Consider the following 25,670-nt stretch of genomic DNA (forward strand, 5'->3'; position numbering starts at 1 on the left):
TGTGTCAGCCCACTTCTGCATCTTGTCAAGATATCTCTGAATGACAGACTTAACCTCCAGCATAACATATTAACGGAGACATTAAAGAGCATTGGTCTCAGTACTGTTTGGGAGCACTACTATTAGCTACTCAGAGCTAGCCACCACTTCACTTTGAGCTTGATGCTCCAGTCTGGTTTTTACTGACTCTGTAATCGACCCAGCCAGTCCTCCTTATCTCCCCAGTTTAGCTACAAAGATGCCATGGGAGACAATGTCAAAAGCCTTGCTAAAGTCAAGGTAAATGACATCCACTACTGTCTCCACACCCACAATTCCAGTCATTTTTGTTAGAGAAGGCAATTAAGTTGGTTGTACAAATTTCACCCTGGTAAATCCATGCTGGTTGTTCCCAATCACCTTTTCCTCCCTCATGTGCCTGAACATGGCTTAGAGAAAGACTTGCTCTATAATCTGCATCCAGGGACTGAAGTGAAGCTGACTGGTCTGCAGTTCCCCAGGTCTTCCTCCTTAGCCTCCCAGAAGATGTGTGTTATGTGTGCTTCTGCAGGCATCATGAGCTTCTGGTCACCACAGTCTTCTGAAGAGATGGCAAACAGACTTGCAGTGATATGAGCCAAACATCGTCTTTGGCTCTGTGTTAATGATGTGGCTTAAGGAGTCCCAAACTCAGTCTTACTCTACCATTGGTAGCACTCATTGCCTCCAGACTGTCACCGTTTACACTGGAAAGCCTGAGAACAGACCTTGACTGTAAAGACTGAGGCAAAGAAGCCATGGAGTACCCCAGTCCTTTCCATCTCCTTCATCACAAGGTCTCCGCTCAGCTGGCCATAGTCTTCCTTCTGCTGCTGATACTGCTATAGAAGCCCTTCTTTCTGCCCTCCACTTCCTTCATCAGCTTTTCCTCTGCCTAAGCTTTGACTTTACTGATTCAATCCCTGCAAACTTGGGCAATGCTTCCTTATGGCTCCTGAGTAACCACTTCTGCTTCCACTTTCCGAACACTTCCTTTTTGCATCGCTGCTCACTTGGGATTTCCCCATCTAGCTAGTCTGGCCTCCTCACACCTGCACGAGATCTGCAGACAAGAGAGGATCCTTCCTAAGATCTGAGGAGCTTGTCCTTGAAGATAACCAGCTCTCCAGGGCCCCTTCGCCCTTCAAAGCACCAGATGCCTGGAACTAACTCCCTAGAAACTTCCCTGAATTAACTGAAGTCCCCACTCCTGAAATTTGGAGTCATTATTCTGCTACTTGCCTTTTTTGCTTCTCATCGTTAAATCCCACCCTTTTTACTTTCTTTCTTCAAATCCTTGGAGTTACTTAGGCATAGAACAAACAAGATCAGTTATTTTGTTATGTAGAATTAACTAGGAAGAAATATAAACAAACAAATTACACTTATTTTACTTTAAAAATGAAGTTTTTTTTCATGCAGGCATTTTATATATTAGTGAGTTGATCCTTGGGGCATTTTAATACAATTATTACCATTTTATTTTGCTCTATTAGTCCAACATCCTTGGCCTTCCTCACATTTTCAATTGCCACTTTCTTAACCACTATATTTCTATTAGCACTTCTGCCTCGCTATGAAATATAAACATGAATTATGTATCCTTAAAGACTCTAATGTAGAGTCATATTCACTTATACAAGCTAAAGAGGTGGTTCAGAATGGTTACTTAATGAATTATTGAGGTAATTCAGAAACAAAACTGTTACTTTATGTTTGCAAGGGCATCTGTTCCTATGACTTTTAGGCAAATATTACAGTATCAAATTGATATTTTTTATTTGGCCATACTTTACTATTGGCTGTTATGGATAGTGTCTATCTATAGATAGTATCTACCAGTGTCAAGCTTTCCATGTTTGGATTTTTACATTGCTTGCCTTGTTATGTTAATATGACCTAAAAATTTGGAACAAAATCTGAAGCGTGCATGCTCGGTGTATCCATGTGCAATAGCTGCTCTTGTTCCTCTCAGGGTGTTCCTCCTGAGAGTCCACTTAGCTGCCTGTAGAGAATGATGACTCATATCACGGGGGTGGTGGGCTTCATTCCTACCAGCGCTTTATAACTCTTGGTAAAACCTTTCTGAGTATTGCCTGCTCTAAGAAGAGGTGGTTTTAGGTAACACAAAGCACAGGACACAACACACCAGAATGGCATGTGCAAAGCACAAAGGAAATGCCATGCACTTGTAGAGCAGCTCTCAATGGGGATTTCCCTGGCCATCCCCAGGGAAAGTCATCCCAAGCTTGGAGAGATGGGTATGTGGCAACCTGGACTGAGCATGAACAGGGGCTTGCCCCTGTTGCAAGGCCCATAACAAGAAAATGGCTGAATTTCTGTTTCCCAGCATATAACAACCAAACAGAACAGTCTCATGCTGTTGGTGTTATCCTCTTCTGCTTTTGGATTGTACAAATTTATTCTCTTGAAATAATATTGCATTATATGTCTGTGTGTGCGCATACATCCACACCCACACTCTCACTCTCATTTGCTATCATGTTTTCTGTGAAGAATCTGCCCACTAAAAAACTTTAGAGCTGCATCTGCATGAAAAGGTACAAGAAAGCTCTTATACTACTTGCGAAGAGTTTGGAATTTTACTACATAGCATAGGAAATGTCCTATTCTGCGCCCAGCTTTTCTAGAACTACGTAGTGGGTCTTTGGGTTCTTTCAGAGCAGGGTTGTGGGGCTCATGCCCTAACTGATCGTGTCTGAATAGGGCACTAGAAAGACAAGGAAACTGTGAGTTTACATGAGTGACAAACAACATTTTTTAATGATTCCTTTCCAAAGAGCTGGATCTGGCATTGCTTTTCTCTAGGCTAGATTTCACCATATTTAAATGAAGTTAATAATACCCATTTGTCTCATTGGGGTGTTAAATGGCTAAACTGTTGTATACAAACTGTATAACCCTGTGGCACATACTGCCTCCCAATCTCCTGGGGATAGAGATAAAGCCTCTCCTGAGGAATGGCGTTGATGTTGGCCGTGGAAGCTCTGCGGAAGAGGCCAGTGGCAGAGCGCGAGGCTGAATGCGCTCCAGGTCGCACGGGTTCCGTCCCCAGCGCCCGGCACACCCTGGATGTGGGTCCTTTACCACAGTTTAGTCCTCCTCGCAACACACAGGTGCAGGGTATGCACAGCCTTGTCGTCACCACCCATACTCACAGTTACAGCAGCAGCCCGCGACACTGTAATAGCGCACGGCTTGCGCAACCAGCTCCCCTCCACCTAACTATATTGCTATAAGCAGCTTCTGCAGGGGACTGTGCCCTACATTTCAGGCCATTACTAGTACAGAAGAAAAGATGCAAAATCATCCCTGCAAACAGCTACACGCCTTTGGGTGGCGGGCACACCCAGCAGTGGGTGCAGTAGCTGTGACACACGCCTATGGAAAAGGCTGGATTTGGTAGTTAGCAAGGAGCTGCAGATCTGACTATACATGTTGCTGTAGTTTCAACACAGTGCCCTCAAAACATCAGCTGAAGGTTTGGCAGAGCCGTTCTCCGGCATGTACACATACGAATCCCTCGTTGCAAAAGCGAGCTTGCCACACCTCGCAAATGATAGATGCTCTGGCAGATATCACTGCAGATAAAAATCTGCGCTCTGAAAAACTATGGGAAACTATATAAGAAAGTATCAGTAAGGCACAATACAAGATAGTAAGCAGGCAGAGGTTTATCAGCCTGTGCTCGTGAAACGCCTTTTTAAAAGGAAGCCAAAACACAGATAAATCTATGAACTTGTGCCTGAGGAGCATACAGCACATCTCTACGCTGCGTATTACACACTAGTTTTTGTTTAGGCTGAAACCTGCAGAGGAGTTAGTTATAAATAAATCCCTGAGAATGGGCCGTGGAGGCACCGGGTGAGCGGCTCCTCTCCCGGGCCGGCGCTGGACAGCAGCAGCTCAAGCCAAGCACGGCCCGGCACGTAGTTCTACTCGCTGGACAGATTTAAAATACATACATTTAGTTCTGATCCATACAAAGCGTGGACATAATGATCCAGAATCAAACTGTAGTTTTATTCAATTGGAAATTAAAAAAAAAAATGTAAGGGTAGAAAACTGCCCATCACTCTTCTCCTTTTCAGGACCAAATTTGGGGGTAGAAAGACGGAGAATAAATTTCAATGTGTATATAAAGTTTTGTGGAAACAAAAATTGTATTCAGTTCACCAGGAGCCATTTCTGCTGGATCCAGGCCCCTGAGCATTTATGTAAGTATTATTTATATTAAAATTCCAATTTCAGATAGAGACACAACAAAAACAGCTGATATTTGAAACCTGAGGCTGGCATGGAAAGAGGAAATCAAATTTAGCACTGGTGCATGCAGATGCAAATGAGGGGGAACCTAATGGGAAATTACATCAAATGTTAATTTTGGACAAAGTTTTTATTGAGCATGAACATCTCTGGGCACTTTTTGAGACGTTTTTCCACTATATTTGCTTTGAAACAAACTGATATAGTAAAATGTATGAAGGGACAGATGGCATCTAGCAGACTGATCATAAACTTAGAAGTTGGAAGAGTCTGATCTTTTTCGGAATCTACTGATGACTCCCTGTGTAAAATCTACCTAATCTCAGTGTTCCTCAGTTACCCCACCTGAATTAGAGCTAACAATGCCCGCATCCTCCACCCAGTTCTGGGCTCCACAGTACAAGAGGGATGTGGAGCTGCTGGAGAGAGTCCAGCGCAGGGCCACAAGGATGATCAGGGGCCTGGAACATCTGCCCTATGAGGAGAGGCTGAAGGAGCTGGGCCTGTTCAGCTTGGAGAAGAGAAGGCTGAGAGGGGATCTAATCAGTGTATATAAATACCTCAAGGGAGGGAGTGCAGAGGACGGTCATGGTATCTTTTCAGTGGTGGCCACTGATAGGACTAGAGGAAATGGCCGGAAACTGAAACATCAAAAATTCCATAGGAACTTAAGGAAAAATTTCTTAACAGTGAGGGTGACAGAGCACTGGAACAGGCTGCCCAGAGAGGTTGTGGAGTCTCCTTCTCTGGAGATCTTCAAAACCCGCTTGGATGCAGTCCTGTGCCACGTGCTTTAGGTGTCCCTGCGTATGCAGGGGGGTTGGACTAGATGATCTCTAGAGGTCCCTTCCAACCCTAAGCATTCTATGATTCTATGATTCTATGATTCTATGTGTTACTTAACAAAAAAAAACTACTTAGTGATGAAAGATACATTGCTGATATTAGTATTATTATTTTAATAAAATTATGATTGTTTGAAAATAGCTTCTTTTAGGTTTTTATAGTAGAGAACTGACTTCACCAACATTTATTGAATTGAAGTGATCCTGAAGCAGAGAACTGTTGTATCATTGTTGTATATACTTAAGCCTGCACTTGTTGATTCAAAGATCAGACAAGCTTTTTGGCAGTCTATATATGGCATATCAGCCAGAAAGTTTTAATACGAGGAGCGTGCAGATTTGAAAGATTATGTAAGGAAATCTCATACACTGTGTGAACTGATTATTCCAACATTTTTTTCCTCTTTAAGGCATTTATGAAATAAAATGCAGAAAAAAAAGTTCAATATTAAGGTAATTCCACTTTTTCTAATACAAGTATAATATTTATATGCATTTTTTCCCCCAGTAAATGAAATAGTTATCCCCATACTACAGAGGGTGACATTTACATCTCTGTCAGATAAACTGGTTCATGCCTTTATGGTTTGCCCGCTGGGAAAGTCCTTGGTTGCTAATACTCCCTTTGTGGCTAAGCAAAGTTCTTTCACTGCTGTTCATATCTTCCTGGGAGCTGTCTTGAGGGATCATCAGGCGCAACATCCTCAGGCCGCTTTCTTCCCAATAGATTTCACAAATAGCATCTCTCTTGCATTCCTGTGTTTCACTTTTTCCCCACACAACAATCTCACTGCTAACCTGCAGCTAAGCCCCAGTGAGCACCCTTTTGTTTATCCATGAACTGTAGTAAAACAAGCTTCACTTGAAATTTAAGAACAAATCCTTTTTCCTGTGTGTTACTAAATATACTGATAATCTGGAGTTTGTAATATTTCTGTTGCTCTTTATGTTTGGCACGGAAAAAACAAAAGTGGCTTAAATGATTTTGGATCACAGAATCACAGAACGGTTGGGGTTGGAAGAGACCTCTAGAGAACATCAAGTTGTCTCTTGAGAAAGGGTCTGGAAGGAATCTAAATTGTGCCTCGGAGTATGAGCAAACCCCTAACAGGAGCTGGGAGGAGACCTTCCTGGGGCAGGCGGTCCCGCAGCTTCCCGTTACCATCCGCGCGTATCCTGCCACGCTCTGGACCGCTGCTGCTGGCAGAGGCTCCCTGCGGCGCTGGACAAGTGGCCGGACCCACAGTTGGGAATCCCAGGAAATCCCAGGTCTCCAGGGGTGGCGGCAGCAGGGCCTTTCCCAGCCTGAACTTGCTCAGAGATACCGGGTTGTAGGAACATGTTGGTTACCCATGTAGAGGGCAAGTTTGAATGATGAATGGCATTAAAAATAATCTTTTTCTGCCTATCATTTTGCAGATCTTCCTTGGAAATTATTCTATCTGTTAGTTTCTTTTAAGTTTATGTTGATTCTTTAAGCACAGAAGAAATTACTCTAATTAGGAAAGTCATCTTCTACCTGTCGTCCACGCTCTGTTGCTGCTCTTCTCAAGACTGAACTGTTCTGTAAAATTATCCATGCACAACCATATTGCCAATATAGATAAATTTTTCACAATCAAAGAACAAATATCTAACATGAATTAGATGAAAGAGTAAATCGAATCATATAGAAATTTTATCAGCAATCATTGTTACCAGTCACAATTGTCCAGAAAACTTCTACCATAGAATAAATAAATAATCATTTCAATGAAGAGGCATACATATCTGCGGCATGCTATAAATAAAGCTTGTTGGGAACACGCATGGTTCCGTCCTGGTTGTTGGCGGGCTGTGGACATCTCCTCCTTGTGCTGGAGACGCCCTTGGTCAGGGACCAGGGGACCAGGGGTGTCCCCACCACACCAGCACGCTGAGGCTTCTCGCTGCCCTGCGGCCGCCAGCAGGAGCTTGGCCTCCCTGAGGCTCGGGGAGCTCAGCTCGCCCCACACCACCGCGAACAGCTCGCGTGTGCCCTGCCTCCTGCCCATGCCAGAGCCCTCCCAGAGCTCCCCCGGGAGCTCCCGCAACCATCGGCGACCTCTGCACAGAAATTAATCCCATTCGGTGCCACATGTGCTGAGCTCTCACCGACTGCCCGTGCGAGAGAACAAGATGTTGTCTGTGTGTGGGCATGTGGCAACCTGGCTTTGGCCAAGAGTCAAGCAGCACTGGGATAAAACGGAGAGCCCTTTCCATCCAGGCCTCCAGGGACCAGCGTAGCTCCGTCCAGGCCCTCAAGGGCTGATCGGAGGTAGCTCCATCCAGGCCCTCAGGGGATGAGGTAGCTCCTCTTCCTTTTCTTGGTGCACGAGATCCCAGCTCTTGAGGAGCCTCCCTGCTTCCCAACGCCTGCTGGCCTCCAAGCTAGAGGCTCGCAAGGGAGCAAGGAGCCAGGCCCAGCGCCTCTGCCATCGGTGGGGCCAGGCCACAGCCCCCGGGGTGGGGAGTGAGCGGAGGAGGAGCACGGGCGGCGCTCACAGCGAGGGGCAAAGCCGGGGCGGGAGGGATGGATGGCAAAGCCGGCCCGTCAGCCGCATGCCAGGAGGAGAGCCCGTGCCACGGAGGAGCTCCCCTCAACGGGGAAACCCTTCCTGGGCACCATCCTCAGCGCCTGGCTCACGGCGGGGAGGCCCGCGGCAAAACGAGTCTGGAGGAGCTGGCGCACGGACATCAGGCAGATGCGGGTTGAGACATGGGATGTGCGAACTGGGATGTCACCGGCACCTTCCTGCAGCCGTCAGTGGCTGGCCGACCTTGCCGTGCCATAAAACGGCCATAAAAATGTCAGTTCATGGGACCTGGAGGGAAATGAAAATGTGAAATTGGTTGTGGTGGGAGGAGGCTGGGTAAAAGGTGAAGTGCTGGTCGGGGAAGCATCCCCAGCTGCTGGTCCCTGTGGGATGAGGAGCTCCCGCTGTTACTGCCGTTGTACTCAAGGGGGCCGGGAGGGGACGTGACTTTAGATGAGGTTTCTTGGCGAAGCCCGCTGGGAAACTGGCATCTCCGCGCAAACAGCTGGAGGCAGCCTGTCTGCTGCGGGAGGGGACAAGGAGGGAAAATCCAGAGCGCATGAAATGAAATGAGATAAAATGACATGAAATAAAATAGAATGAGATAAAATGAGATAAAATGAGATAAAATGACATAAAATGACATAAAATGACATAAAATAAAATAAAATAAAATAAAATAAAATAAAATAAAATAAAATAAAATAAAATAAAATAAAATAAAATAAAATAAGGAAACGAAACTGGAGGGCAGTTCGTCCCGCTGGGGTGACCCCGCGCGTGCCGGGGGGGCCGCTCCCGCGCGTGGCGGCGCCGGCACCTGCCGCCGCGCTGTCCGCAGTGCGCGTGCGCGGCGCGGCCGGCGGCGCTCGCGGCCGGTGCCGCCGCGGGGCGGCCGCGCTCACGTGACCGGGCGGCCGCTCCGCGCTGCTCCGCGCCGGGCGCTGCGGTGCCGCGGCCGCCCCCGGCCCCCCCTCCTCATCCTCCTCCTCCTCCTCCTCCTCCTCCCTCCCTGCGGGGCACGGGAGCCGGTGACGGGAGCGAGGCGGAGTCTGGAGGGAAGACACCGAGAGATCGCGATTTAAATCACATCCCCGGCCCTCGCAGGGCAGCAGCAGCAGCAGCAGCAGCAGCAGCCCCGGCGCAAGAGGCAACGGACCGCGCGCTCCCGACACGTCCTGCCGGCCCCGCCGCCGCTGCTGCTGCTGCTCACCATGGGCGCCGCCGCAGAGCCGCCCCGGCCCGCCGGGCTCGTCTCCAGCGTGCTCAACGACACCCTCGAGTTCTACCGCTGGACTTGGAGCATCCGAGGTAACGCGGAGCCGCCGCCATCCCGGGGCCGCCGGCGCCCCCCGCGCGGACGCGCCGCGGTCAAAATGGCTCCGTTGCCCGGGAGACGCGGCGGGGCCGGGGCGAGCGGCCCGGCCGGGGCCGGGGGCCTCTCGGCTCCCGCTGCGGCCCGGGAGCGGCGCCGGGGCTCCTGTCCTCCCGCTATTCCAGTCTGTTCCATTTTGTTCCATTTCATTCCATTTTATTCCATTTTATCCCATTTTATATTTTTTCGCCCCATATCGTGGCCCTTGCCACGGGGGGCGTGGAGGCATCCCTGCTGCGCAGAGCTGGGGCTCCCCCCGTGCGTGCACACGCAGGCGCTGGCCCCACGGCCGTGAGCTGCATGGATGGATGGATGGATGGATGGATGGAGCTGCGGCCCGCACCCGTCGCCTTTGCTAAGCAGCGGGATCGCGTTGGCGGAGCCTTGCCCGCTGCGTGCGTCCCGCCTGGAGAGCCGTGGCCGGAGGCAGCCGCTCTGGGGATCCGCTCGGGATGCGCTGCCCGCGGGGCCGGCCCGTGGTTCCCGAGCTGCGGCGCCCGCAGGGGAAGGCAGCTTTCGCTCTGCAGCGCTGCAGGTCAGCAACGGCGCTGAGGAACCGCTGAGCGCAAAGTAGGAGCGTTTAATTTTGCATTAAGCGCGCTTGGGCTCGTTCTGCGCTTTCCCGTTCTTGGTATGACCCACTTCTGTTCTGGCAACCCGTAACCGCAGGGTAGAGGTTGCGGAAGGGGCAGAAAATGCCTTGTAAATGCGGAGAAATGTGGGAAGCAGCTTTCAGTACTGGGACAGCAACAAGGCAGTCGTTTGCTGTGACGCTTGGCTGTTACGAGCAGGCTCGAGCAGTTGACAAGAATAAAGCATGATAGTGCACGGACACTTTCCTCATTTTGTAGCTGTCCGCATTAGTGCTGAGGTCTGGAGCTACTATGATTTAAAGCTAGAAATTCATGGAGAAAATTCTGGAGTGAATGTAGGTATTTTGTGGCAGTGTGGTAACTGAAAATACGGGGCTTTGGTTATAGATGCTGGAAGCTCCCTACTGCATCAGCACTCTTTTCTTTTCCGCCCCCCGCCCTTATGCCATCTGTTAGATAATAAATTAATCTTATGTTATAGGTGCTGGGAGCGCATTTTTGCATATTCTGGATTCCCAACCTATCTTATTTTTTGACATATCCTAAGAATGATATTAAACTTGCATGTGTGGTTTTGTTCTGCACCTCAAACCTGCCTGAGGATGAGATCTGATGAAAATGCTGCAGCAGCAGTTCGTTGTAATCCAGCAGGGTTTGCTCTCTTGCTCCACACGACTGTTCGTAGATTACCAGGTAATGCACGAAAGGAATGCTCTTCTAGTCATTCAGTAGCATTTTAAGAGGCATATAAAAATAGACATGAGTACAAAATATTCTCTCAGATTTCTTGCTTTGTTTGCAAAAGACTTTGATTGCTAGTATTTTTCCTGGACGCCAAACACGTTCTTTAAGTTTGTATATGGACTACGCTTGTTGTAAGCAACAGTGACGCACTCTGAACAAGGGGGAGAGAGGATAAAAATGGCAGTCTGTGCAAGTGATAAAAAGATAAGTAACTTAGGTTAGCACTACACACAGGAAACTGCTGCTTTGGAGAATCTTAAGCGGTACAAGGATGCCATTGTGTTGACATCTAAAATTTGCTCAAGACTCTTCCTAATTATAGTAGAAGAAGGAAGCTTTTCCTAATTATAGGAAACTGAGTTCAGTAGTATTGCTGTAACATGGGATTCCACAATAATGAAGTTTATCAGTTGTATTTTGCATAAAGGGTTGCGAGATCTTCTTCAGGTTCTGGATTTTGGTGGCTCCCTGCAAGTATAATTTTGGATAGGAACTAAGTTGTGTCATAATCATGTTACTTTCGTACTCAGTAGTGTGTAAAAGTTCTTTTGTAGTTCTTAGACAGAGATATGTGGACCATGTAATACCATACAATGAAGTAACAGTATACTCTGGATAAGAAGGTGTCACTATGAGGCAATGTTGCATTACTGTATAACAAAATAACGTCTTAATGTCCTAAGTTCCAGTTCCATATAAATACCTGCTCAGTTTGCTGCACTTTGATATGTTTTCATTCAGGGAAAAAAAATCATGAATTGTCTCCCTTTGCCATCTGTAAGGGAATACATGTTGAAATCACGAATTCACCGCTATTGTGTGAATTCATACAATTCACTTTTGTGTCGAAAAAAACCTGCAGCAGTGATGTTGCTCAACAAACAACATAAATTATGGCATGCAAGATCATTGCCTAACGTTCAATATCATTAAATATAAAACTATACCACGCAGCAAAGTTGCTCAACAAATGATGCCCTGCAATAGCGTTACACAATAAGTACTGAAACACCACTACACAGCAAAATTACACAATAAAATATGAAGAAACTTTATTCTCAGTACTACTCCTACACAAAGATTTCCCATTCATATAAAATCGAACTTAGTTATTCTCTCTAGTTCTCACTTCTATGTTGTACTGGACACCCAAGTCTGTCTTAACTCTATCCTCAATATTCAGCTGGACCTTCCCAACAGCAGGAATCTTCTGTAGCGCTGGACTGCCTTGATGGGACTGTGTAGAACTGTGACACATGTCCCCCTGAGTCCTGTGCCACTTTATTTCCATGCTATAATGATCTACCTTTTTTTTCCCTCTCTGTATTGTGTTATTTAAAAATCAACCATCCCTTTCTGATTTTTTTTGAGTGTGTATGATGGGTCCAAGTAATTGTTTTTTGGATGATGTCTCAAATTTTAGCATAAATGTGTTATTCAAAGCAATTCAGTCCTTTTGAAAAAAAAAAGCATTTAAAGACTATTTGAAAATAATAACAATATCCTGACTCCCTCCTGCCTGTATATATTACTCAGAAATGAATTTTCAATTTTAACAGTGTCTAAACTTTTTCCATGTTAATATCTTGAAACAGTACTTTTCTCCCATTCTTTGATTATTTTTTTTTCTGTGAAAGCCATAAATTCTGCTGTAATCAGATATTCCTGAGAAGTCTGAAGGAGAGTGTTTAGGAAGCCATAAACTTTAAAGAAAGTTTAGAAAGGACGAAGACGTGTTCTTGGCAGTCATCAAGAGAGGAGAGGATGTTCAGGGGGGCAGTTTGTATCAGGGAAGGTGATCTAGGAATTTCGTGCCCTTATTTCTGCATGGGCAAGTGCAGTAGGCAGGGCAGGGCTCCCTTCTCCCTGTCAGCTCACATAGCTGGTCAGGCTTAGATTTGCCAGGAGGGATTAAGGGTATGATTAGATGACTGAACAAGTGACTTAAAGGGAGGTTCCAGGCTGAAGCAGAGAGAACTATTAGGGTGAATAATTCAGGACACAGACCAGGAAAGAGGAATGTGGAAATACCCATTGTGAGTGAAGAGTCTACAAACATGTGGGAAAGGGCAATGGGAGACTATGGCCAGAAAAGGAGGCTTGTGAAACCCCAAATCCCAAATACTTATTTTGGAGGAGCTGATTAATTTGAATGCGTTAAGCTGAACAATGGAGGGAATTACAGACTTTGGGCAAGATGATTGTTCTTGGAGCTCAGAACTGAAGTGAGGCAGGGCCATCCCAGGCCACGTGGGATTGCTTTGGAACAGCACCTATTTACAGCTGTTGCACTTAATAGGATTATGGACTCTTTCCATCGAGAAGAAAGGAGAGAGCAGAAAGATGCAAACTTTCACTTCAGTGGTAGGACAGTCTTCAAAGTTCATCTTCAAAACATCTTGTGCAAGAGAGATACCAGCTGTAGCTTTTATAGGCTGGGTTAGAAGTGTAGGTCAATGAGGATGGCGAAGGCAGGGAAAAGTTTGCAGCTACTTGTCTTGAAAGTGGTCAGGTGAAGCTGCTTCCATGGGAACTCAAATTGATGCAAAAAAATGTTAGCAGGAAAATCTTAGCCTATAATTTAAATGTACTGATATTCAATAAATTAAGACATACCATCTTTTCAGCCCAGAGAACAAAGAACCAGAAGAAAATGCATGTTCTTTTCCCTCATTCTTTTCCTATGCAAAAACCAAGTATAGCTATAGAATCTTGAGTATCTGTGCTTTAGGGAAATCCATTGGGGTGATTAGCAAAACAGTGGAATTACCTGACTAGAAGTAGTACCTTGTATTTGAGATTTTGCACCAAGGCTGGAAGTTGGAAGAATCCTTGTTGCAGTTCCTAGGAAGGTGGAGATGGGAAGAGAGAACAGAGAATGAGATAAAGATCCATGAAGCCTGTTTGACAGAAGAAAGCAGAATGAGTTCCTAAGCTTTAGAAGGGCTCACTGAGCATCACACTGTGATTTGACACAATACTTGGTTTGCAGATGTAACTTTTCTCGAAGAAACAGGCTTCATTAGATTGCAGAACTCGGAAGATATACACCTGAACAAAATAGATACAATCAGTTTTGCAAAAGGAAGCATTAGTCAGAAAAACAGTTGTGAAGTGGAAATCTCTACATGGAAGTTTTGGATCACTGAGCATCAAGAAGTGGAGTTGAAGGGAGTAGCCTGAAGCAAAGCTGATACAAAGAGAAACTGAGGGATGTGAGTGATTTCTTTCCTGAAATGAAGGAGGAACAGTTGTAGATAATCATCCACAACTCAGCTTCAGCAATGAGAAGAAACACAGAAAAAAAGCCTTCGCAGAACATCAACAAGAATGCAATACGAATTTCTGTTAGAGCGCTCGCCAGCATGTCCTGGTAGCAAAGGAAAATGCGAAAATGTGTGAATGAGGTGGCAGAAAAAAGAGATGATCCTGTCATGAGAGCTGGACAGGAGAAGGACATAACTGGAGTTCTGGAGACTTCTGTAAGACTGTGTATATGTAGCTTTCTTTTTTTTTTTTTTTTTTCCCTAAGCCGCAGAAGATGTTGGATGTTATGGATTTTGTTAAAGTAGCTTCTTTGAAAAAGGTTGGGAAAATTCTTTATACTGAGTTTAAACAAGCTAGCAGCATGACCTTAGTAAATACTGTGAATGCCCAGATGACTGCATGTTTAGGATTACAGAACAACATAACTCACTGGTGTGGAGTTCTTGGCATATCATGTCCTCTTGGCATATGATGTCTTGGCATATCATGCACGAGGATGCACAACATTGCTGAGGTGCAAAGGTGCACCTTGTGGTGATCGAGGAGCCACAGACTGCAGTGAGAGGCAAAGAATTCCTCATGACTGGAGTGCTTTTGGTACGAGGCCCAGATGTCAATCCTGAGGACTGCACTGGTTACATAAATCAAGCTTAGCGGTTGAGCTGCTGGTTGTAGGTGGCTGGACCTTTTGTTTTTCCTCCTTCTCTGGTTATGACTAGAAGTTGCCTGTGTCATGCTGTATTTATGCTGGGCTCAGGGGTAGAGTTTTGTAGTAGGGCTGGGGTAGAGCTGTGGAAGACAAGAAAAGGTTGTTTTCAAGACAGCGATTCCATCCTGTGTAACCCAAAATGGCTGTCAGGCTACCTGAATGCTAGGAGAGAAAGATATTCTCTTTGGATGATTAATAGAGGAAGATGTAGGCAGCTTAGGCTGTAGTTCCTTCTAAGGGCTTGTCACGGAGAGTGGGTGAGGCAAGGCTCCACTTTTCCTCTGCCAGTCTGGACAGGTGCTTGGAGTTATTAGATCCACGTGGGAAGGATTAAGGGAGTGCTTGGATGAAAGTAACTTAAAGGTTCATGCTGACGTTACAAAAACTTTGGGAGGAAGAATGTGGTAGGACATAGGGCTGGGGGAAAATGCTGCTGTGGTGTGTGCAGAATAGTTCTTGAGCTAAGGCAAACGGGGCTGAGTATGGATGGCCTGAGAACCTGGAACTAAATGAGCGTTTGTTAATCTAAGCAGATGAAGAGATGGTTGTGAGAAGAGCAGGAGCTTTGGTTTAATAGAGAGTGTTGGTGTGAGGGAGTCCACCTGGGAAGCAGGTGGCGGGGTGGTCAGCCCTTGTCAGGGAAGTGCACCGCTCTGAGCGGCAGACTGCTACAAGGCAGGAGTTGATGCCTCTCTTCCAGGCTATATATTAAAGCACCACTGAAGCTACTGTTGCATTTTGCAAGGTATTATTTTGTGTGCGAGCTACCTGAGGCTTTCTACTTGACTAACACTCCTTGAGGAAGATATAGGTGGCGGGCACATAGTTTCTGGACCTTGTCTAGGTGTGATGTAGGTGCAGCTGTGCTCAGGACCCCAGTGATTCAGAGCACTGGGGCTTCAAGGCCTTCTGCGATCTTAAAGACATAAATGAAGGCAGCTCTGAAACCGAGGACTTCGTTGACCTAGGTGGCAGCTGCGAGAGGGTTGTTCAGTACTGTTCCCTCGGTCACAGGTAACTCAGTAAGTAACTCTAAGGCCAGCCGAGAGGTGCACCGCCTGCAACGTGGGCCTTGTATGGACTCCTGTTGTGGGTGTTTGTATCCTAAAGATAAACGTGAGCCACCTGGCCTCCCTTTCATGGAAGGTGAGGGGGAATAGGCTGCCCCGCGTTGGCTCGCGTTTGATGCGGGGTAATGGCCGGCCCGCGGGACTAACTCCTCTCAGCTGCAGCAGGTAGCGCATGGGCTGGCAGCTCCGCTCCTCCATTTCACTGGTTGGATCTGGGACTCCTGCTCCAGAGGCTCCTTTCACCCTGTGGCAACGTGCTCCACTTGCACCTTGAGCCGCTTCTCTAGCTCTGCTGCATCTATCCACCTCGCCGGTGTTCTCCTCTGCTGCAGCGTAATCCCGCCCTTTGAAACAGATCTGTTTGCTTTATTTCTATCTTATTTTCCTTAAGGGGGTTCCTTAGTGCTCTCTGCAGGCTTTCAAAAGTATCTTTTTTTTTTTCTGGGTCCTAGGTATGCTTCAGTTTGCCTGCTCGAGTATGGTGTTTCCTGCTCTTTTTCCTTTCTCCCTCTCTCTTTCTCCCTCTCTCCTTTTTTTTTTTTTTTTTTTTTTCCTCTCCCCTAACTACAGATATTATCTACTACTTTCTCTGGAAAGAGAAATGGAAATATGAGAGATCTTTGTATTGTTTTCTGAATGCTCATATAAGGTTACTAGGTGAAGGGCATTTATCTCTTTACTTCTTCATAGTTCTAAATCATCATTGTAATGACCTGTTCTTAAATGGTTTAAGATATGATTGTAAAGGAGAAAAAAAAATAGGCAATACAGATGCTAAACTGAATGCCTGTGCTGTAAATAAAGCGCTTTATAAGCATTTTTTTTTACAGTTTTCATTTAATGTATTAATAGTTTACATGGAACAGCAGCATCCAATAAAAGTACTTGCATTAGAGTACCCCCAAAATGCTTTGATATTTAGACAAGATTTTTTTTTGTCCCTTGACCTCAGTATTAGTAATACATAAGCTTTTGTGTCAAGAGTGGTAAATTGTATTTCAGAAACCACTAGGGAAACTCAAGTTTGGGGCAGTATGTTACCATGACTGTAGCATGGCTGTAGAAGCAAAGAGACTTAGTTCTGGCAGTCGTCTGGGTATGATATTATCTCACTACTAAGTTTATTATTTTACTAATGCTATGGTTAGTGAATGAGAGACCATCGCATTTTGAGGCATGAGACCTCTCAGTTTAGTTCATGTTTGGAAAACAAGAACAGTGTTACAAGTTGTCTTTGCTTGCATTTTTGTTTCCTTTCCCCAGTCTTGTCACTAGTGCTGCCTCACTGAGGACATGTGGAGGGAAAATGCGGTAAATTTTTTCCAGTGTTCCTTCTGTGGAGGCTTCAGCTGGTTCTCTTGTCTTGGGCCGAGAGAAGACCTAATGTACCTCATGTCTTCTGCCCTTGAACTTTGAATGTAGGAGCTAATAGGTTTCTGTAAGTTTTTCTACAGATTTTACTTACTCTGTACAGCTGCAACATTCTGTAAAATCATATTCACAGGATGGTTGAGGTTGGAAGGGACCTCTAGAGATCATCTAGTCCAACCCCCCGGCTCCAGTAGGGACACCTAGAGCACGTGGCACAGGGTGGCATCCAGGCGGGTTTGGAAGATCTCCAGAGAAGGAGACTCCACAACCTCTCTGGGCAGCCTGTTCCACTGCTCTGTCACCCTCACATTAAAGAAGTTCTTCCTCTAAGATTGCTGAGCAGCATCCTCACCGTGATGCATACAGAAGAAAAGGGGCAGTTCATCAGAGGGCTGAGGTGCAGCTTCCTGCTAATGCTCCCTGGGAGCCTCAGGGTAGGTTTCGATTGCTGGTTTGCACGCGTTTGGTCACTGTACCCAGGAGCTACGAAAGCCCTTCTGCAGCCCAAATCATCCTGTGGCACTAGGGCTGCCATGCAGACAGAGGTGGCCTTGCCCTGTGCCAGCCACCAGTCACCAGCCAGGCACTTCAGTGCTGCCCATACCAGTCCTGTGAGGCTGGAGCACCCAGCACACATTGCACACTCTGTGGTGGTTGAGACGTTACAGAGTTTATTAATGAATTCTGTTGTAAATAACCTTTGATGTTTACCAAGGAAGTTAGCTTGTAACTGAGGGGGATCTGGGGGGAAAAAAATGTCTACAGATAAGATTTCATATGTGTTCACCCCCTTCAGCACTATAACCGGTGAATTATATTAGGTGGACCATAGCCTAATTTGTTATTGCAACATAAAATGTTCATACACCGTGTGTGTAGATTACAGTTCATTAATACCCCTACAGCTTTTTTCATAGTACCTTAAGAAACACCCCAGTGATGTAAGCTAATGGCATCTCCTAAGCTCTACTAGACAGTTTGGGCTGAAATCAGAAAAGTTTGAATGACAGTGGTAACAAATAAACCCACTGTAGAAGCTAAGCTTGTCCAAGTGTTGGGTGTTTTTTTCATTTTGTTTTGAAGCAGGTTTATTTCCTTAGAAATAAAGAGATGCAGGTTTGATCATAGTGTTTTTTAACTAATTCACAAAACTGTAACCTGGAAGGGAGGGGTTTTAGTATATCTTCACCCAGTAACTTGTAACATTTGAGAAAAGTTTTGCGGTTGTCGCTGGACTAGGAATGCATCTTGCTTTTTGTGGCATTTGGAATTAATAAACTTGGACAAACAAAAAAAAAACTTCATACTTTGAGGGCTTACTACTGTGCCCATCTTATGTGGATTTCAATAAAGATGTATTTTTACCATTCTTAGAAGTTCAATCTTCACAAATACTCCTAATTAACAGAGAAGATAAATAAAATTGAACGTGGCGATCTGTTAGCTTTGAAAATCATTTTTGACTTGGTGGTAAATTGATGTGACTCATTAGCTTAATTCCATTATTATCATTATCTTAGAGCCGGCATATGCTGCAATTGATACAAAACGGGCTTAAAGATAACATGATGCTAGTGACTGAGTTGTGACAGTCCCAAGGGGTTACAAGACTAGCTAGAATACATCTGTTTTCTGACAACAAATTGGGATTAGCTCTTCTTGCTACTTTAATGGTATTTTGGCGTTTTTGCATTTATGCAAGTGTTTAACACCTCCTGGAGATTTTCTTCATAGCTGGTTGTGAGGTTTACCTGGCATTGTGTATATCTTGAAAGAAGACTGAAGAGTCAATTAAAAAACCTGGGAGTTTAACACAAAGCCACATCTAGTTGTAGACAATACCTGGTAGTCTTATCTGTAGCCCGTCTGTTTTTGGTTTGGGCATCTCTCCCACGTCTGAATGGAATAGGGTTTCTACAGCTGCACCTGCAGTCTTAAAAGCTGTTTCAGAGTATATGCTGCCGTTATGTATTGTGGTTGCAACTGACCTTTTTATTTACTTTAACTCTTGCATCTTAGTGTTTTATAGTTAATAAACTATACTACAATAGTTAATAAACTATACTACTGAAGTAGTAGCTGTCTTAAAATTTGGATGCCTCTTACTCTTAGCCCAAAGGAGTTATTCTATTCATGGCTAGTTAAAGCCTGAGGGTGAGCAAAATACTTGATTCAAATACCTCCGTTCTTTCTTTTAATGTCAAGGTGAACGTGATTTCTTTGCATTGCTCTGTCAAAAAGTGATTTAAATAAGAAGGGCAGCTGTACTGCTGTTGTGTTGGGCTTTTGGCAGCTTTTATCACATAGTTGTTAATTTTACCAGTTTGTTTTGAATGGATCCTAGCCATTGCTGATGTTACAGTGTTGTGTTTGGTGACACAGAATTGTTCTGGAAAGCCACCCTGACTTGGCTGATGTAGTTGTAGCTTTTGCTCGGGAGCAGTCACAAGCCTAATGTAAATGTTTGGAGAGTATCCAGAGAGGATCAATGAAAACGATTAGGGGATTGGAAAATATTCCTTCTCGTGAAAGACCCAATTGGGAGGGTGGGTCTTCAGTCTAACAGAGAACAGCAGAACTGATTGATTCGTGAGGTTTAATTTGAATGCCTTTGAATTTAGGAGCCAATTTGTACAGTGGGTGCAATTAACACATCAGCTGTTAAACATTCTGCTGGATCCTCTGCCTCTGAAAAAGATACGGTCAATTAAGATGGCCAAATGTGCTAAAGAAGATACCTTAGCTAATATAAATGGGTTAAAGGAGGCTTCTTGTTTGTGTTTCACAGGTTGGTCTGGATTGCAGTGGCCCTAAGTTAGATAAAGGTGTCTCTTATCCTGTTGGACTTCTTAGGAATATGTATAGTGCCAGAAGACTCTCTGCAGGCATTGCCAGGAGATAAACACAAGAAAGAAGCCTATAAGGGACATTCCTTGTGTCCCAGTCACTTTGTTGTCCTGCCGTAGTCCCCCTGCCCAGCCCCTCCTTAAGGACGTACGGATTTTTCTCTGACTGAGCAGAAGTGAGGCTGTAGATGTGTTTATGCGCTAGCTACAAACCTACAGGTTAAGCCTCTGAGTTAAGACTCCTATGGTCTATCATATGATCTCTTATTAAAAAAAATTTACAAGTCTAAAGTGGAAAGTGCAATGAATGCAATGGATCATCTATATCGAAGCAGACAAGTTAATTCTATCACTGAAAAACTGTATGTGACCTGCAAGCAAATGATTCTTTGGAACTGTTCTGTTAAAATTGTAATAATAATTGTGGAGTGGTTTGTTGTTGTTGTTGTTACAGTTTTTATAAAAATTACTTTATTTTAAGGTGCGTGAGATAATGTTTCTGACATTTATTATATGATATGTGTTTGCATTTTGTAATTTGTTTCAGTTTTAGTGCTGAGGGAGCTAGCAAGATGTGTGAAAAGTTAGAATAAAGAAGCGGTGTTCATAGAACAATCCTTTAATTAGAAAATTCAGGTTTGCCTTACGTAGTAGAATTAAAATGCCATTCTTGTGAAAGGAAATCTCTATTTCTTGAACTTGGGACTTTAGGAGGACTTCTTGTCAAAATAAATAGCAGATCTACAGAGAACTCTCATTGTTAAGAAGCACTTTTAGACAGTTACCCTCACCTCTGCAGAGCCTTTAGAAAGGTAATTGGACAGATGGATGTGCTGGATTGCCACTGTAAGTGTCTTTGCTCTGAGAATAGTATCAATAGCTATTAATAACTTCGAAAGGCTCTCCAGATAAATTAGTGAGCAGCAACCTTATAGCTGAGGAATGCATATGTTGTTAAGCTAAAATCCGAAGCTTATTAAGTATTGATTTTAAATAAAATGTTAGTTTAGGGAATTTCAAAAATGGTTATATATTTTAGTTATTGTCTCTGCAGCTAATATTAAAAGGAGAGGTAGTCACCTTTGCCCGAGTTTGGGAGTCCTCTGATGAATGCACAAGTAACAGAGCTGTGAGCTACCGTTAAAGGAAGCATTTTCATATTAATACACTGTGTTTTGTGGGAATCTTTTAGGATTTAATCTTTAGATTGCCATAAGTACAGATTTATTGAATTTAATTGTCTTTCTTCTTCCATGTTCCAGTATAGGCTGTGTGGATTAATGATGTCCCTTTGGCCATCACTAGTTGTGCTTTTCTTATTTAGATCTTTTTAGTGGTCTTGCTTTTGCCATTACACTGACAGCAGAAGTGAGAGGGCTTAATTTGTGTATTTCCTATTAATTGTACCAGACAATAAGGAATTAAATCCCACAAGCATAAGTACCTCAGAGCAATTTCAGTTATGTGTGTTCCTCTGTTTCTTATCCTCATTTTGCAGTGTGAGACTGAAAACTTAAATACACAAAATCACAGGTAAACCTTATATAAGGAGAGAGTATGAAATCTTGATATACAGAAAAATAGTGTTCCAGCAGAAACGTGTTAACAAATGTCTTATTTTATTCTGGAATTGTATTTACAATGAAACACAGCTTTACATTTTTATTCTAAATCTTCTACTGATTTGCAAAAAGCAACATTCCTGTACTACAACCTGTTCCACCATCACAGTTGTTTTATTTGTGATCAAATTAGAATCTGGGTCTTAGGATTTGAAAGACGGACGCATTAATCCCCTGAAAGATTCAGTCACTCTCTGTCAGTTCTAATCAGGTAAAGGCATTTGTCATTTTGCTCCAAAGCAGTTGGAAGGATTCAGGGAGTTTGCCTTTTTACGTGGTGCGTCTTTCATTTTCAAATAATTATCTATTGCATGTGAATATTGCAGGGTTTAATACAATCATGTGTCCCTTAAGCTACTGGTCTTCAGTTTACAGAAATCACTTGTCGTGGTCACAGAAGCACCAGCGGATAAGTAGGGGACAAAAGCATGTTTTGTTGTGTGGTGGTTTTTTTTTGTTTGTTTTGTTTGTTTGTTTTGTTTTGCTTTTGTCCCAAGGAAAGGATGCTTTCTGGGGAGTATGCCGGAAGGCTTGTTTCTTAAGCAGGTGCTTTGAGTGAGTGAATTTATCTGGTTCGTTTGAAAGAGGGTTTATCTGAAAAGAAGCTCGGAACTGTGTCTGTGTAGCTGGGTGGGGTTTTTTAATGTAGAGCTTGGACAAGAAGGCTTATCTGAAATTAAGTTGTTTTTGCAGCACCTTCTGTGTAACTATAACAGTGCACTGAGGTGGTTTAAAACTGAGCAAGTGGCTGTTTGTTGTTCAGGCAAGATCTTATGAACAAATCTTAAAATCTAGAAATTCCTGGGTTGTATGCGGTCTCCTGAATGCCCTTAAAGTAAGTGCATGATGCTGTTCATAATGAGCCTAATAGAAATTACCAGCAACTTGGTTTTGGCCATTAATATTCTTCTGTTTGGCTTGACCAGGATTTACTTTAGAACTGTGTTGACGGCTGTAGGATGGAGTGTTTCCTCCCACGTGAGCATATTTTGTTCAAAGCGTAGTTAGTTATCCTAGGAGAGGTCAGGCCAATGAAATCCCAGTCTCTGTTTTTTTCCAGTTCGGTTCTTCAGTTCTGTGGTACCTATTGAAAGTAGGCAACAGAACTGAATAAAGATTTGCTGAGGCATGAGGAGAAGCCCATGTGCAGCTGGGATTTCATAAAATAATGTTTTGTCCCCCTCTCCCTCCCTTCACTCTGAGTGAGTCCTCATCCTCCCTCTAGAAATCAGGAAGATATCTCTTTATCTCTCTTGCCCCTAAAAGACATGTGGAATAGGTCAAGCTTTACTATTTTGAGCAGTGAATGGTAATACTTAGCTCCCAGGTAGAATTCAAATCTTCTTTTGCCTTTTCAGTATTGTCATTCCAGCAGTCAGGACCTCATGTAGGACCGGGTTAGAAAACAGGAGCCGGTTCTCTGAGGTGTCCTTGCCTTTTTGCATCACTCAAATAGTGCAAAGAGGCTGCCAGAGCAATGCTTGCCTTCCTTGCTCTTGCATCTTTGTGCATTGCAGCAATACAGCACGAAGTGAGATGTAGATTTGGTTAAAGCATGTCACACACTGCTGTCCTCAGAATGGTCTCTAATTTAAGAAGCAAACCTTTTGTTTTGCTTGGCATAGATGAATCTTTGATCATTACTTCATACCTTGCAGAAGATGAGGGTCTGCTCTTTTTTTTCTTTCTTTTTTTTTTTTTTCCAAGTCATGCGATCTGTTAAATTTGGATTGGTAGAGTGGTTGCTAAAAGCAAGCAGGAGCTAAAGTGTAAGGGGGACAGTAATGTGGTGGCTGCAGCATTGCCAGGTACCCCTAGCATCCAAAGAGGTCTAGAAGGTGGGGCTGCTCTGCAATGTCCTAGGACGAGGCAATTGTTACCATGTTTTCCACAGAGTGCCAAATGTTGTAGAAACTTTCTGAGAAGAGTCTTACTTGCAATGTGGCGATCAAACCCCGTGGCATTGACTGAAAACAAGGAAGTAGAGCTCGTGCCATGGAAGTCATCTCTGCAGATTACAGTGTATGGGAATTATCAAAAATGCAGAGGGTCTTACAAAATCTGCTCCTAGATTAAGGTCCTCATTTCTCTTCTAACTTGTCTGGGTAGCTGAGTTTGGGATTAGAAAATTACGGTATAATTTTCTTGTTTGTCTTTGGCTGCACTGTTGTCTGTGGGTTTGCCCACAATTAGCTGAAGGTATTTTAGATGTTTAGGCTCCCTGAGGAGCACTCTGCTGTTAATTCCATCTAAATTCCAGTTGGTTGAAGCATCTAGAGATGCTCAGCTATCCAGGTAGATATCTTGGAGATGTGCAGAGCATTGATAATTATGGCTTTATTATATTTTGTCTATTAGTATAACTAGAGATTAGCCTAAATACGCAAGGGAAGAAACTGCTGAATAAGTAAGGAGGCATCACTTAATACAGTCTCTTTCCTCCATAGCAGATCCATCTTCTAATCCTCGATGCCACTAGTTCCTTTGGCTAAGAGTGCTTTTTTGACAAACATCCAGCACTTAATAGAGTAAATTCTGGGCCCTAGAGTATGTGTAAGTCTAGATCCCTTGAGTGCCTAAAGGAGACTGTAAATAAAACTTTGGTCTCCCAAATGTCAACATAGAATACTCTTAACTAAGGCCATCCCTTTAAACTGCTTTATTTAATAGTTTTCTAGTAACCTTGTCACTCTTGTGTCTGAGGCGTGTGAGACTGACATGTATCAAGTAGCAAAGGCACCTGCCTGTCATATAACCTGGGTAAAATTAGTTGGGGGCAGTTGGATACCTAACTTTAAACTAATAAAAACCATTAGTTTAACCATATTTTGCCAGATTTCTGTATTTTCTACTTGTGGTGTTGTTGGGCAGTTGATTATGTTGCTGCTGCTGTGCTCATTGCTCATCATAAAGAAAGCTTTTGAGGATGGAATGTCTGAGGGAGGGTTGGATTGGGCTCAGACTTTTATTTTTTTAATTATTGTTTTGGCTTGTAGAACTAGACAACATAAATTTTTTGAAGTAGTGAATCTCATGTGATGTGAGGTTTGGGGTTTTTTTTGACTGTTTATTTTCTTTAACCTTCCTAGTGGAGATATAATATGCTCATTCTTTCTATCTAGCCCAGCTACTCCAGGAGAAGAGAGTGCCTGACAAACAAAATGCCTAAAGTAATGGTGAAATAATTTTATCCTTGATTCCTTTTGTGATTCCTTTTGTTTGTCTCTTTTTCCCTCAGACAAACGTGTTGATGACTGGCCATTGATGCAGTCTCCATTTCCAACACTGACTATAAGCACTATTTATCTCCTCACTGTCTGGCTGGGCCCCAAATGGATGAAGACAAGAGAGCCCTTCCAGTTACGTTTCCTCTTGGTTGTTTACAACTTTGGCATGGTTCTACTCAATTTCTTCATTTTCAAAGAGGTATGTGTGCCCTCTCTCGGGAGGGGAGTTCTGTTTAAGTCTGAGAGTGCATAGGGATTGAAAAATGAAAATTATCTTATATGGTCATGGTGCATCCATTGAAGATAAATGTATTGTGCAGATGTTTAAAGCTGAATTTGCCTTTCATATAGGTGTTTTTATAACTAGGTGTCATCCACTTGTGAACGCATATACTAAGTGTTTACAGGTAGTAGTATTTACTAGTATATACTAGCTAGTGCAGGTTCTTTGATTTTAGTTGATCTCTACACTAACATAAATCTTTAGAGGTTTAACACTTCTGATTTTTTTTTTAAATTTTTTGATTATCCTAAAAGGTGTCAGAGTGTGTCTTACCACAAATTAAGTTGTTACCTTCAGTATTTTTATCACTTTTAGCAGTTTGTAGCAATTCAAACATCCATTGTATGTTTTGCGGAGAAATATCCTGCCTGGAAGTTTGCTTTTTAGAGTAAGAATGCAGGAAAGGTCACAGTGTTCAGATATTGAGTTTCTAAAATTCTAATTTATAAAATTCTAATAACAAGTTCTTAAGTTTTGCTGCATTTTTCCTTTCTTGTATAAGTTTCCTACACAGAGGAAGCAGCTCTTTAGCAATAGCTAAGCGGGACTGAGAATGTAGCTGTTGCTAAGGAGCAGTTTTATTTTACTGTGACTTTGCTCATGTGGGTTGAGGGTTGCCCTTCTGAAAGACCTTAGATCTTATATTGACAAAATCCATTTCCAGAAGTAAGCAAGGAAGTTGTGCAGTTAAAGTGACAACTTTGCAGAATTCTTTTCTTGGCAATCTGCAACTCCTGCCACCAAAGTGGTAGGATATCTGACAATTTTCTGTATGTGAGCCATTCCCCAGAGCTCCTATAACACTATTGCTGACTGCTTTAAGCCTCTTCCAAGGCATTGTTCAATAAAACTAGTTTT

General features: G+C 43.6%; 1 protein-coding gene and 1 long non-coding RNA gene across 2 annotated transcripts in view; one reads left to right on the top strand and one right to left on the bottom strand.

Moving 5' to 3' along the window:
- Positions 1-8,731: 8,731 nt before the first annotated feature.
- Positions 8,732-25,670, top strand: part of ELOVL4 (ELOVL fatty acid elongase 4) — a 29,431-nt gene continuing 12,492 nt past the window's right edge. Inside the window, exons 1-2 of the mRNA XM_088520302.1 lie at positions 8,732-9,016; positions 24,541-24,728. Of these exons, the coding sequence (XP_088376428.1) occupies positions 8,920-9,016; positions 24,541-24,728 (285 nt within the window). The 5' untranslated portion in view covers positions 8,732-8,919. The remainder of the gene's footprint in view (positions 9,017-24,540; positions 24,729-25,670) is intronic.
- The window catches only part of LOC148595589 (uncharacterized), a 569,244-nt gene continuing 560,654 nt past the window's right edge, over positions 17,081-25,670 (bottom strand). Inside the window, exon 2 of the long non-coding RNA XR_015913123.1 lies at positions 17,081-17,137. This is a non-coding gene — a long non-coding RNA (uncharacterized LOC148595589). The remainder of the gene's footprint in view (positions 17,138-25,670) is intronic.

This window comes from Tinamus guttatus, unplaced genomic scaffold (genome assembly GCF_059628265.1).
Source record: "Tinamus guttatus ecotype Peru unplaced genomic scaffold, ASM5962826v1 Tinamus_guttatus_pri_ptg000085l, whole genome shotgun sequence".
NCBI classification, from domain to species: domain Eukaryota; kingdom Metazoa; phylum Chordata; class Aves; order Tinamiformes; family Tinamidae; genus Tinamus; species Tinamus guttatus.